This window comes from Camelus bactrianus, chromosome 6 (genome assembly GCF_048773025.1).
Source record: "Camelus bactrianus isolate YW-2024 breed Bactrian camel chromosome 6, ASM4877302v1, whole genome shotgun sequence".
NCBI classification, from domain to species: domain Eukaryota; kingdom Metazoa; phylum Chordata; class Mammalia; order Artiodactyla; family Camelidae; genus Camelus; species Camelus bactrianus.
In genome coordinates this window covers 80520476-80533991 of record NC_133544.1, presented here as the reverse complement: position 1 = coordinate 80533991, position 13516 = coordinate 80520476, and the positions used below count along the sequence as shown (strand labels likewise).

At 37.1% G+C, this 13516-nt stretch overlaps 1 protein-coding gene across 3 annotated transcripts in view; it reads left to right on the top strand.

The window, feature by feature from the left end:
• The window catches only part of DMXL2 (Dmx like 2), a 133236-nt gene that overhangs the window by 100096 nt on the left and 19624 nt on the right, over window positions 1-13516 (top strand). For 2 of the 3 annotated variants that reach the window (XR_012507665.1, XM_010969516.3), the window contains exons 26-29: window positions 2350-2426; window positions 3991-4121; window positions 6012-6260; window positions 9157-9335. Coding sequence is in view for 2 of the 3 variants with exons in the window: in XM_010969516.3 (XP_010967818.2) it covers window positions 2350-2426; window positions 3991-4121; window positions 6012-6260; window positions 9157-9335 (636 nt within the window). In the remaining variant the exon portion in view is untranslated. The remainder of the gene's footprint in view (window positions 1-2349; window positions 2427-3990; window positions 4122-6011; window positions 6261-9156; window positions 9336-13516) is intronic. The other variant, XM_045506239.2, reaches the window with a different exon arrangement.

Below are 13516 nucleotides of genomic sequence, written 5' to 3'. Positions count from 1 at the left end.
TCCATTATATAAATATACCACAGCTTCTTTATCCAGTTATCTGTTGATGGACATTTAAGCTGTTTCCATGTCAGCACTACTGGAAGTAGTGCTGCTATGAACATTGGGGTGCAGGTGTCATTTTGAAGTAGGGTTCCTTCTGGATATATGCCCAGGAGCGGAATTCCTGGGTCATGTGGTAAGTCTATTGAGGAGTCTCCATACTGTTTTCCACAGTGGCTGTATCAAACTGCATTCCCACCAGCAGTATAGGAGGGTTCCCTTTTCTTCACAGCCTCTCCAGCATTTGTCATTTGTGGATTTTTGAATGATGGCCATTCTGACTGGTGTGAGGTGATACCTCATTGTCGTTTTGATTTGCACTTTCTGATAATTAGTGATATTGAACATTTTTTCATGTGCCTATTGATCATTTGCATTTCTTCCTTGGAGAATTGCTTGTTTAGGTCTACTGCCCATTTTTGGATTGGGTTGTTTATTTTTTTCTTATTGAGTCGTATGAGCTGCTTATATATTGTGGAGATCAAGCCTTTGTCGGTTTCACTTGCAAAAATTTTCTCCCATTCCGTAGGTTGTCGTTTTGTTTTACTTATGGTTTCCTTTGCTGTGCAGAAGCTTGTAAGTTTCATTAGGTCCCATTTGTTTATTCTTGCTTTTATTTCTATTGCTTGAGTAGACTGTCCTAGGAGAACATTTTTGAGATGCATGTCAGATAATGTTTTGCCTATATTTTCTTCTAGGAGGTTTATTGTATCTTGTCTTATGTTTAAGTCTTTGATCCATTTTGAGTTTATTTTTGTGTATGGTGTAAGGGAGTGTTCTAGCTCCATTGATTTACATGCTGCTGTCCAGTTTTCCCAACACCATTTGCTGAAAAGTGCAAATACTGTTTTTGGTAATGAAATTAACTTTTTAGACAGTATTCTAAAGCCAAATATTCCTCTGGATTCTCCATTCCACTTAAATGAATCATTAAGTAGAAGTATTTATAACTATTTGTTTATATGGCAAGATACTGTGAAAATATGTTTGGGGCATATCTTTTAGAGAGCCGTGATTGATCAGAAATAGCTCCGGAGAAAGTACCCTCGTTACTGTTTCCCCGATGATTGTGTTTTGTTGCAGGCTGTGCAGTCGGTTTGGGGCCATTAGAGTTTTGGCAGTGTTACTGCCCCACATTAAAACTATATCCTGCTTCGGACATTGTGCTGTGCACCAGAAACTGACACATTGTAACTGACCGTACTTCAATTAAAACAATTTGGCCCCAGACAAAACAACAACAAAACTATATCCTATGCTGGAAACAGTGGGTAGATTCTAAGGATCGCGAGGGAGTGTGACGGGATCTGGAGAGTTGATCAGACTTCCCTACATGTATCTGTGCTATGCTTTTTCTAATTCCAGTGGCTGATGTCATTTCAGATCCCCAACAGTTTTATTTTTTTCTTTCTTTGGCTTGAAAGACACATTCGATTTCTGGTAGTACATTCTTCTGAAGGACCCAAGATTTACTGGTCACATCAGTCTATTAGAGCATAGCATGAATGAACCTATGTCAGTATTTTAGCAGAGATTACTTAAATTATTTGATAGGTGGATATGGAAATGCAGAAAATGCACTAAATGCATGTAAGCTGTAAGTAATTTAAAAGTCATCCCAGCAATTTGGACAAGCTTTCAAAAAGTATGAAACTATTTCTAAGATCCTTTCACATTTTAAAAGTTTATGAGTCTCAAAATGTTGATTCAGTATGGCATTTTAGGATGATTTTTATATTATAGTGATAATTTTTAAACTTTCTGAATTTAAAATTCTAAGACCACGCTACTTCTAAGTACTAAGTAAATTATTTGCTTTCTGGAAAATTAACCATTTTACACAGTGATCGATACATTTTCTAAATATTTAATTCATTCGTATTGATAAGAGCAAGTCTTTATTTTCATCAAGAGGAATTTCATAAGAGTTTAATAAAAGCTCTGAAAATTCTATGCTTATTTTGGTTCTGTTTTTTTTTTTGAGTATTCATATTTAAGCTAGCCATTAGCGGGCCAGGACAGTCCCCGCACTGTGAACGTTGGCACTTTACTCAGGGCCTCCTGAACGGCAGGCTCACAGTAATAAATATTTGATAAAGATATGTGTGAATCAGTTAGCTTTTTTGTGGGCATGCATATTAAACTGAGTGAGTGTTATTTTAGAAGTTTTAAGGTAGCGTTAGTCTCACAGAGGATCTAGTCTTATTTATGGTATTACTAGTTTTTTGAGTATTTTCCAGTTTTTAAGATATTACTGTTATGTAGGGATATTAGTACACAATGTAATTGTGGCTGTTTTGGTTTTAGGTGCACACACTTCATTCACTTGCAGCATCTCTTTCTGCGTCAATTTACCAAGCACTATGTGACAGTCACAGCTACAGGTAAAAAAAAAAAAAAAAAAAAAAAAAAAAAAAAAGAAATCACCCCAAATAGTATTAATACAGCAAAAACATTAAACTGTTCCAGAGTTATTTTAAGGTTCTGTTTCCTAGGGACTGAAAAGTCCTGAAATACAACTGCCATGTATACTTTAATAGATGAGAATGAGAAATAAAATAATTCTTTGTTTAGTTAAGCTATCACCTAGTAATAACAGAGACATATAGAAATGACAAATCGTAAAGAAAAATGATCATCCCCATGTTTTTTGTTTTTAAGAAAAGAGGTGTTCACTATCCAAAATAATTTATAATAGTGAAGCTTTCTAATTTTTCTTCCCCCTTAGGAACTATTCCTTTTAGCATCAGATTCTGTTTGGTTTTCAGTTGAAAGAGGAAAAACTTTTGAAAAATGACAAAGTACATTCCTAATACTGAATTATTAAAATCAGGTTTACTTACCCACTTCTGTGTAATATAAAAGTCTCAAGAAGTGATACCAGTTGGAAGTAATGTTTTGAATTTTTATAAATGTCTAATCACCTTCATTAATGTATACTTTGCATTTTAATGACTGGGGCAGTTTAGTAAGAAATTGAATCAGAGACGTGACCTAGATTTAAATGAATTATATTAGTAAATGAAAAGTTTGTAACATAAATAGAATCACATTAAATTTATATTAAACATACGTCTAGATTTTCTTCTTGTAAATTCAGCAACCTCTTGTGGGAAGATTTATTACTGAATAAGGAATTACTCTCTCAAAGTGGCCTGTACTCTGACGTTAACCTAGTAAGGTCATGCATGTAACTAACTCCAAAAACGTGGAAATGTAAATTAGAAAAAAAAAAAGAGCTTATTTAGTTGACTGTGGTCATCTTAATGATCAAAGACAACTTGTTTGATGTCAGTCACTGGTTAAAATGGTGCCAAATGAGAATCCAGATGAATTTTGTTGAAATGTTTATTTTCTGGGTCTTTGGCTGTGATGAACTCTTCAGGGAGTCAGCTCTACTTTCTGCTTTTGTATTTCCCTCACTCCATAAAGATAAGGAAAGTAAATATTTAGGCACATTTTGGCTTTAGGATTAGGTATTTCTAAAATCGGATTTTTCGGATTTTTAGTTCATATTTTAATCCCATGTTAAGCTTGCACAACTTTGCACAACTAAGAAATGCCACAAAATAATACCCTGAAATTTTCTGTCTGATACATCCTAGTACCAGCAGAAGTCTCCTTATGGCAGACTTTTTTTTTTTAAATAATAATAAGTGAATATAGACAAGGTTTTCAAGTATTACAGCATCTGGAAAAGACTTTAGAGACTAAGTGTCATGCCCAAGTAGAAAATCTGGTATTTTGTTTTAAAAAACTATCAATAAATATTTATAACTAATTTATTAAAGAACTTTCTGAAATAACTTTTTATTAGGATAGTGAATTCAGTTTTAAGCATTTTGTTTTCACTACAGTCATCTAAAATAAATAAAATAAATGCGTAGAAAGTACGACTGCTTATTACCTCTGTCGGGATGATACGTAACTGAACCTTAATTGTTTTAGCAGTCAAACAGAAGGAAACCAGTTTACAGGAATGGCTTATCAAGGACTTCTTTTAAGTGATCGTCGAAGACTGAGGACAGAAAGCATTGAAGAACACGCAACACCAAACTCCTCTCCTGCTCAATGGCCTGGTGAGAATTTAAGGTTTTTTTTTTTTTTTTTAAACCTTCTGTTTGTCCACTCCTTTTTAAACAGCTACTGACTGATTTCTTGATTATTGTTGTTTGTGAATTTGGTGAATACGTTTTTATTTGTTTGTTTTTGATGATGTTTTCTGCTACAGATTAGGATTTCTTACGTACTATAATGTTGTCTAAAGATCCAGAAAGTTAAGGCTTCAAAAACCAGCTGTGTTGACCAGCATAAAAAAACAGGGTTTAAACATCCTTCACAAGGGTGAGCACGTTGTCTTCCTTAACCTTAGACGTTCTGAATTAGAGTCTTAGAGAGCCAGTCTCACAGGGATTCCTCTCCCAGGTGTGTCAGGACGCAGTTATTCTCAAGAGCGTCGGTGTATGTCAGGTAGGAGTGACCACGGCGTGGCCCTTCGGTCCTGGTGCCTGCCAGTTCTCCCCTTCCTCCGGGTAGCTCTTCCTCATTCTCCACATCATTACTTCAGACCTTCTTCACTCTCTTACTAGCCTTTCCTGGTCCGCTACGTCCTTTAATTCTTACTCCGAGGTTACATGTTAATGGTCATCGTGAAGAGGGGCAGTGGAGGAAGTGACAGGCTCAAATAAAATTCATTTGTGCATCAGCTTCTCAAAACATAATTGTTTCTGTTTTAACTTCCTATTGAAATAATTTCACTTACAGAAGTTTCAAAAATGGTACAAAGAAAAAAAAATCAACAACAACAACAACAACAAAATGGTACACAGAATTTGTGTGTAACCTTCCCCCAGACTCCCCAAACGTTGACATTTTATCATTCAGTTTTCATCTCTCTCTCGCTTAGCGTGTCTGTGTGTATATTGTATCCTTTTTTCTGAAGTAGTTGAGGGTAAGTTGCAGATAGGATGCAACTTTACATTTTAATATATCAGTTTGTCTTTTCCAAAACAGACATTCTCTTACATAACCATAGCAGTTACCAAATTCAGCATCTTAATATTGATACGATCCTGTTCTCTCATCTATAGATTTTTTGAAAATTTCACCTGTTGTCCCGCTAATGTCTTCCGTGTAACATTTACTTGTGTTGTGTCTTGTGTCTCCTCTAATACGTAGTCCTTCTTTCTGTGTCTCTCATGACTGTGACACTTGTCAAGAGCACTAGCCAGTTATTTTTCAGAATGTCCCTTCAGTTGGGTTTTTCTGATGTCCTCTTAGCGTTAGGTTCAGGTTTTGTACTCTTAGGGACACCACAGTAGAGGCATCGCGCCCTCTCGCTGTGAAGTGTCAGGAGGCACATGACGCCACTGGGTCCCATTACTGGTGCCGCTGGCTTTGATCACTTGGGACTTTGTAAAGTAGTTTCTGCCAGATTTTTCCTTTGTAAAGTTGCTTTCTTTCCCTTTGCAATTAATGACTATCTTTTGAAGAGAATGCTTGACACTGTGTGAAATACAATACTTTTACCCCCTAATTTTAGCATCCAGTGATGACGTGGCCTGAATCAGATGTGACTGTGGGGGTTACTAGACGGTGGTTTCCTATCATTCCTTCTACTTCCTAGCTGAAGTTGTCTCGGGAAGAGCATTCTCTTCTCCCCCTTTCATTTATTTACTCATTTCTTTATTATATCAGTACACCTCAGTGAATTCTTACTTTATTCTATGGGCTATAAAGCATTCTGTCATGTATTTTGTTGCTCAAATTGTGTGTGTGTGTGTATATACACACACACACATACACATATATATACACACACATATACATACGTATATATATACAAACACACATACATATATATATTTTTCGTATAATATATAGATACATAATTTTGCTTAAATTGCAAACTTGGGTTTTTTTCCTTCGGAGTGTTATGCTGACAGACTTCTTGTTCTATACCCTTACAGGTGTGAGTTCACTTATTAACCTCCTCAGTTCAGCCCAAGATGAAGACCAGCCAAAACTGAACATTTTGTTGTGTGAAGCTGTTGTTGCCGTGTACTTAAGTTTGCTAATACACGCTCTTGCCACCAATTCCTCCAATGAATTGTTTCGACTTGCAGCCCACCCATTAAACAATCGAATGTGGGCTGCTGTTTTTGGAGGAGGTGTGAAACTTGTAGTGAAACCTCAGAGACAATCAGAAAGTGTTTCGGGTAAGGTGAATTTGATAATAATGTATGTAAATGTAAATAGTTTCCAGTGTTAAAGTTTTTTTTAATGTTTTAAGAATTTTTATTTTGAAAATCAGTGATATTTAAAGTATAAACACTCTTGTTAGGATAGTAAGTAATTAAATTCATGTTACAATAAAAATACAGTTTAACATTTTTTGATAAACCAGGACAAATTTGAGGAGGATAAAAAAGAAAAAAGGAAAGGTGAAGGTAAGTGAGGAGACCGTGTTAAGGAGTGAGGTCCTGGAAAAGGATAGTTTTCAATTAGAGAAGGGAGGTTTAAATAGACCCTCACAATCATCACAGAGCATCCCAGCAGCTGGCTTCTGATTAAGTTTGTGGTCTTGGACAAGAAGGCTGTTCCAATCATGCACATGGTTTTTTTTATTCCTTTTTCTTTCCTTTTTTTTTCCTTATGGACTAGAGTATATTTTTTAGCCCACTTTTTAAGATGGTAGGATGATAAGATGAAGACTGATGGCATAGGGAAGTTTCCCACTGTGGTGCTGCAACACGGAAGTGATCTTCATTCATCTTTAGAAGTGGCCTGATTACAGATGAGGGGTCAGTGGCACAGAGGGTTTAATTGGCACAGGTTCTAACCTGTGTCCTCACTGCCCACGAGGGAATCAAATGAATAGGTTCCCACGTAAGTCAGAGTGAGGGAGGCGATCTCACCAACCCCCATTGCTTCCACTCCCATTCCATGTGGGTGGCTCTTAATCTTCATCTTCCTAACTGGTTGTAGTGCACTATAAATTTGAAAGTCATCCCCCACCTCTGGCCAATCACTTCTTTTCTCTTCCTGAGTTTTCTATTATTTTTTCACAGTAATTCATCTATCAAGTCATGATGCTTAAACCTCTGGGTACCCATTCAGGGTTGCATCCACTTACACCTACTGTATGCCAGGCAGTGTTCTGGGCTTTGAGGATATGGGAGTGAACACAACAGACAAATTAACAAATAATATTCCAGGTGTGATAAGAACTACGATAAAAATAAAACAGAGTGAATGGAAAGAGAATGATGAGGGAAAGGGGAAGGGAACAACTAGTTAGGGTGATCAGAGGACACATTTCTGATTAAGTAGCATTTGAGCAGAGTCCTAGGGAAGTCAGGATCAGATCGTGCACTGGGGCCAGAGCATTTCAGGCAGATGGAGCAGGGAGTGCAAAGGGCGTGAGGCAGGACTGAGTCTGACCCTTTCCAGGAACTACAGTGGAGGCCAGAATGGCCATTGTAAGCCAGGGTAGTGTGGGCAGAGAGGAGGCAAGGGAAGTAACTGGGGGCAAGGCCAGCTAGGGATTCATGGATCGTGTAAAAACTGTCACTGTTGCTCTAAAGAAAGATAGGAAACCACTAGAGGGTTTTAAGCAGAGGAATGATAGAATCTGATTTAGGTTTTCAAAAGCCCCACTGTAGCACTGTGTGGAGAACAGACCATGTGAAAGAGGAAAAGTAGGGTCCCCGTGTGGGAGGCTCTTGAAATAGCCCACTTAAAAGATCTTGTGGGTTACCATCAAGAATGAATGGGTAGACTGCCCTAGGAGAACGTTGCTAAGATTTATGACACATTGTAATTGACTGTACTTCAATTAAAAGAAAATGAACAAAATGTGGTATAAACATACAATGGAGTGTACTTCAGCTATAAAAAGGAATGAAGTGCTAACACATGCTATAACCAGCATGCACCTCAAAACTACGCAGAGTGAAAGAAGCCAGACCCATTTATGTGAAGTGTTGAGGGTAAGTCCACCCACAGGGACAGGCAGCATATTGGCGGTTGCCGCGGGTTAGAGGGAGGAAGGACCGGGGAGTGACTGCTTTGTGGGGTTGGGGTTTCCTTTGGGGCAGTGAGGATGCTGTGGAGCTGGATTGCAGGTGGTGGTTGCACAACAATGTGAATGTACCAAATGCCGCTGAGTTGTACAGTTTAAAAATGGTTAATGTTATGTAAATTTCACCTCAATTAAAAAAAGATACAAGTGTTTTAGCCTAGGGTGTTAGTGATGGACAGAGTAAAAAGTGGTCACACCCATCAAAGAGAAGTTGAGATAGAATTACTATTTTTTATGATGGGGAGTCTCAGGAGAGGACCAGGTTGACTTCTCTCTGGCTCTCCCATAGCCAGTGTTTGCAGAATCCTTTTGGTTTTTCTTTTATGTATTTCTTGTATCTAACTCTTCCTCTCTGTCTTTACCACCCACCATACTAGTTGAGGCTCTTATGTCAGATCGTCCCACCTTCCTCTCTAATTGATTGTGCAAACGATACCTCATCATGTGACTAGTTCAAGACACTTGCATGGCAGTTGCTCTCAGGATAAGCTCCCAGCTTCCTATCCACAGGCTAGTCCCAGCCTGACTCCAGACTGTGGTTGTTACTCCCCTCCCTGAAGCCTGTCTAGCAAAAGCAGTTTACTCCTCATTTCACCAAACCTTTGGTCATTTATTTCTGACGTCCCTTCCTCGTTTCGCAGTGAGCTTCTGCTTTTCTTTTAAGGCATGCTTTATACCCCACATGTTTACTCAGTGAATCTTTCTTGAACAACATAGCCAGAAATAATCACTCAGGCACTCTCTTAATTACTTACTGAGTATACCATTTATTTAATACGTTGTATATAGAATTACTTTGATCTGTATTCTATCTAACATATAGGCTGCTTCATTGCATATTATTCTTTTATGCTCTATTTGCATCTCTGCCGTGATTGCTGGAAAACTGATGCAGTAACTGAAAAGTTTAGATGGACAGATGTAAGTAAGACTGAAGTCTAAACATGGCAAGAGTAGGGAGAAAAGAAAGCTTAACTTTTTGAATTAATAATGGAAAAATAAATGTGAGTTTTTTTCCTGCCTTCACTCAGCACCTCCTGTTCCTTCTGAAGACATCGATAAACACCGCAGGAGGTTTAACATGCGGATGCTGGTACCTGGAAGGCCTGTAAAGGATGCTACCCCACCACCAGTGCCTGCAGAAAGGCCATCTTACAAAGAAAAATTTATTCCTCCAGAACTTAGTATGTGGGATTATTTTGTTGCAAAGGTAAGGGGGGTGAGGAATGGAGGCTTTATGTGTGTTTTATCAACTCTTGTGTTCATATCACCTGGGTACGATGGGGCAGCTTCTGGGTCGGATCACCATAGTTTAGACATTTAATCTCTCGAGTTAAGAGACTGCATAGTCATTCAGGAATGATCAGATACTTGATATGGATGAGACAAATTAAAATCATATGGGGCTTAGGTATAAACCAGAAGTCAGTTTATTAACATGTAATCAGCATCATCCTTTTCTAGGCACCAGAATACTTGTATTTACCATCTAGGTTCCCATCTTCTGATTGTCAGTGGTTCCCTTGGCCAGCATGGAACCAGAGTGGAAGGAGATGGATGGACATTTGAGTTTCACCAGACCATGAACAGTTTTGTGAGGCCCCATGATGTATCTGTTTCTCCAAAGCAGAGAAGACTCTGCGGATCAGAGCACTCATGAAGACTCGATCGGTCACGGTCCTGCTTCACCCCGTGCTGGGTGTGTGCTTTACTGCGCTTTGTTCTTTTAAGCTCATCACCTCCTATCGATAGGTTTCCCTCTTTACATGTGTTCACACTGTTGTCACCTTGCTATGTGTAAGGGAATACATGTCCCGTCACGCCTCCTCCCATTTAAAATTTGTGTGAGAGCGCATCTTAGAGTTCTTCTGGTGCTGGTCTCTCTCTGTTTTTGGTCAGCTAAGCTGATCTTTAAAAAGTCTTTCAAGGTGAGTTTTGAAGGTTGATTTTTGTTACCTAAAAAGTTTGGTCAGGCTCGTGGTTCTCAAAGTGTGGCCCCAGAACTACCAGTGCCAGCGTCACCTGGGAGCTTGTGAGAAATGCGAGTTCTGGAGTCGCACCTCAGACCCACCAATTCAGAGACCCTGGGAGGGGGAGCAACAGTCTGTGTTTTAGCAAGCCCCCCAGGTGACTCCGATATATGCTGAAGTTTGAGGGCCTCTGAGTTAGGCAAATATGAGTGCAGATTTCTGGGTTTACACTCTGTCAGGATTCTACTTTATACTTCCCGTGATGATTCTGGCTTACTCCGTGAGGCTACTGATTGGGTCATGTATAATTGTATTTAGCTAATCAACCAGGGAATTAATAAAGTACTCTTAAAAATATATCAGCAGTACCCTTCTCCACCTTTCTAATTTGAAAATTTTCTTTCTCATGAAATCTCATTGCATCATTAATGTGAATGATAACATTTGCAATGATAATGTACCAGCTTCATTTTCTTTTTTAAAAAAATGTTTCTTCCTGATTAATACAAAGTTTTGTAAATTTGAAAGAGGCAAAAACGTATGAAGAAGGAAAATAGCACTCATCTACCCAAAGGTAACTGTTAGCACTTGGGCAAATGTGATTCTTTTATCCTCAGATTTTTAAAAAATACATAATTGGACTCGTATATTTGATTTTTTCAGTTGACATTACAAGATAAATTATTTATCACACCATTAACAATGTATCATAGCTGTCAAAAAAACCTTTATTATGGAAATTCAAACATACACAGAAGTGCAGATAATAGCACATGAATCCTCACCTAGCTTCAAAAATTATCAGCTCAGTGACAGTCTTATTTCATTTATAGTTTTTCCCACTCCACAGATTGTTCGGAAGCAAACCCAAATATTATGAAATTTCATTAATAAGTATTTCACTTTTTTTTTTTTAAAGAAGGATTTTGAACAGAAACACTTTCTCTCTCATGTACACACACACTACATATATACACACACACAATATTCCTTAATATCAAGTATCCAGAGCATTCACATTTTCCCCAATTATATGTTAAATATTTTTGAACAACTGGTTTGTTAAATTAGGATCCAAAATAAGATAGATAGATAGATATCCCCTAAGTTTCTTTTAATCTATGGGTTCCACCTTCATCTCACTTTGTTGAATTCACCCTCTATTTGCCCCTAAATTTGTCCTTTAAAATGGCTTGGTGGCTTTTGCTGATGGCATCCCCATGTTTTGTTCTGAACATGTTCCTCTGATTCCTGTTTTTCTGTAAAGTGAAAGTTCAGCTTAGAGGCTTTATTGAGTTCCGTTCTGACTGGACAGAAGGGGAGTGCAGGGCTGCCACACTGGTGGTTTTGTGTATTTCCACCAGGAGGCACTCTTCCTGTGATCTTGGTTGATGATCTTTGCCTAAATACCATTATTTTAACGGGAATTTAAAAATTGTGATAACAGTATCCTCACATTTATTCTTCATTTATTTGCTGGAATACTTTCCGTCATCAGCCTGTTTGGTTACCCTGAAGTACATTTCGAAAGGGAAAGACAAAATGAATAAATTCTTTGCTTTTTGTACCAGTTCTCAAAGTGATGAGTTGATTGTCTAACATCCTTCAGAGGAGGCCAGTGAGTTTTGTTTTGTTACTAGTTTTGTTATGATCTTATGGATTTAAACATATTTTATGTGTTTTAATCCACGGCAGTAATTCTTATGGATGCTCAGATGATCCCATGTTTGCCAATGAGAGCCTTTTTCAGTTGGCTCCTGAATCTTTTTAAGAGCTATTCCAGTAATCTTTGAGTTTCTTTTCTTTCTAGTTTGAGTTATTCTAGGCTAATCTTGCACACTTCCTGCCCGAACTGGGAACAACCATTCCTCCAAAGAACCTGGTTCCTTTTTGTGGGGAATGATAATTAGAAACCATAAGTGGGTATTTGGGTTTGTCACTGTTTCTAGGTACATATCATTTCTAATGACCAAATGACTATTCAGTTTGATGAATGTACTATGGTTTACATAACTGTTTGCCTATCAGGTATTTGCTGTATAAATTTTTTTATTTTTATCAATAATGCTGAGGTTAATATCTTTTTAGATAAGCCTGTTCACATTCTGATTATTTCATTAAGAAGTGTTGGGTCAAAGGCTTTTGATAACTATCTCCAGATTACTGTCCAGGTTACTGATCAATACTCTCTTGAGAATAGTGAGTGTACATCTGACTTTTACGCTAATTAAGTCTTTCTTTTTCATTTTTGTTAAGTTGATAGATTAAATAATTTTTATTTCCTATTAGTGACATAAAAAATGTTAATGGACTTACTGCCATTAGGTTTTCTGTTTTAAGAATTGACTTTCATGTTCTTAACTTAATTATTGGAATTTTAATATTTTTCCTTACTTTTAATGAACTCTGTGTTAAGGATATCAGCAGTTTGTCTTCTTTTTTTTTTGAATTTGAGATGAGCTCTTTATTCCTGTTTCAAGCATTCTCAGGTAACAAAGATGAAATCTGCATCCTTTAGAAGCAGTTTATCTTACTTGTGGTGCTTTTTCCAGTTTGTTATATGCCTTTTAATTTTATGATGTTTTTGACACACAGAAGTTCAGGAAAGTTTATTTAGTCATGCCTGTCCATACTTTTAAAAAATGATTTGTTACATTGTTTTTAAGCAGAGAAAGTCCTTTCCATTAATATTTACTTCTATTTCCTCCTCCTCCTTTGTTTACTCCTGCTGTTTCTCCTCCTTCTTTTAAACTTGTAACTCTAAGTTTTACCTCTCTTGTTTACGTAGAATACAGTGAGGGGCAGGCTTCGTTGCCCTCTTTATCGTCTGTCCCCACACATGTACTATCTGTCCTTTCCTCCCAACGATGGATGACGTTATTATCTTTGTCATATATTAATTTCTTATTTGTATACTGTTCTTGGCCTACGTTTTTCCACTGATTAATTGCTAGACTGCACTTCTTTTAATTATTTATTTTAATATCTACTAAGAAATGGTGTCTTTCACTTTTAAAAGATTTCTCAGCTAATCTTACATGTTTTTTCCTTCCCTGTGAACTTTATACTCATTATCAAGTTTAAAAAAAAGATTTTTACTGTAATTACTTAAAACCCATAAATTAAAGATTCAGTTTTTACATGTTTCAGTCTCCTTATTTATGCTTTTGGAAGGATTTATAATTTCCTTCTCTATAGCTCTTACAGTTTTCATAAAGTTTTTCCTTTAACATGTTTTTCAGTGCACCTTTTTTCTCTAGACTTTTTGAACTAATTATTGCCAATATATAAGGAATATAAGTCTTATAATATAAGGAATATGTAAGGAATATAAGTCATATAATATATAAGACTTGATTTTTAAAAAATACTTGTGTTGTATCTAGCTACTCAATTATTTTGTTGACTCAGAGTTTTAGTG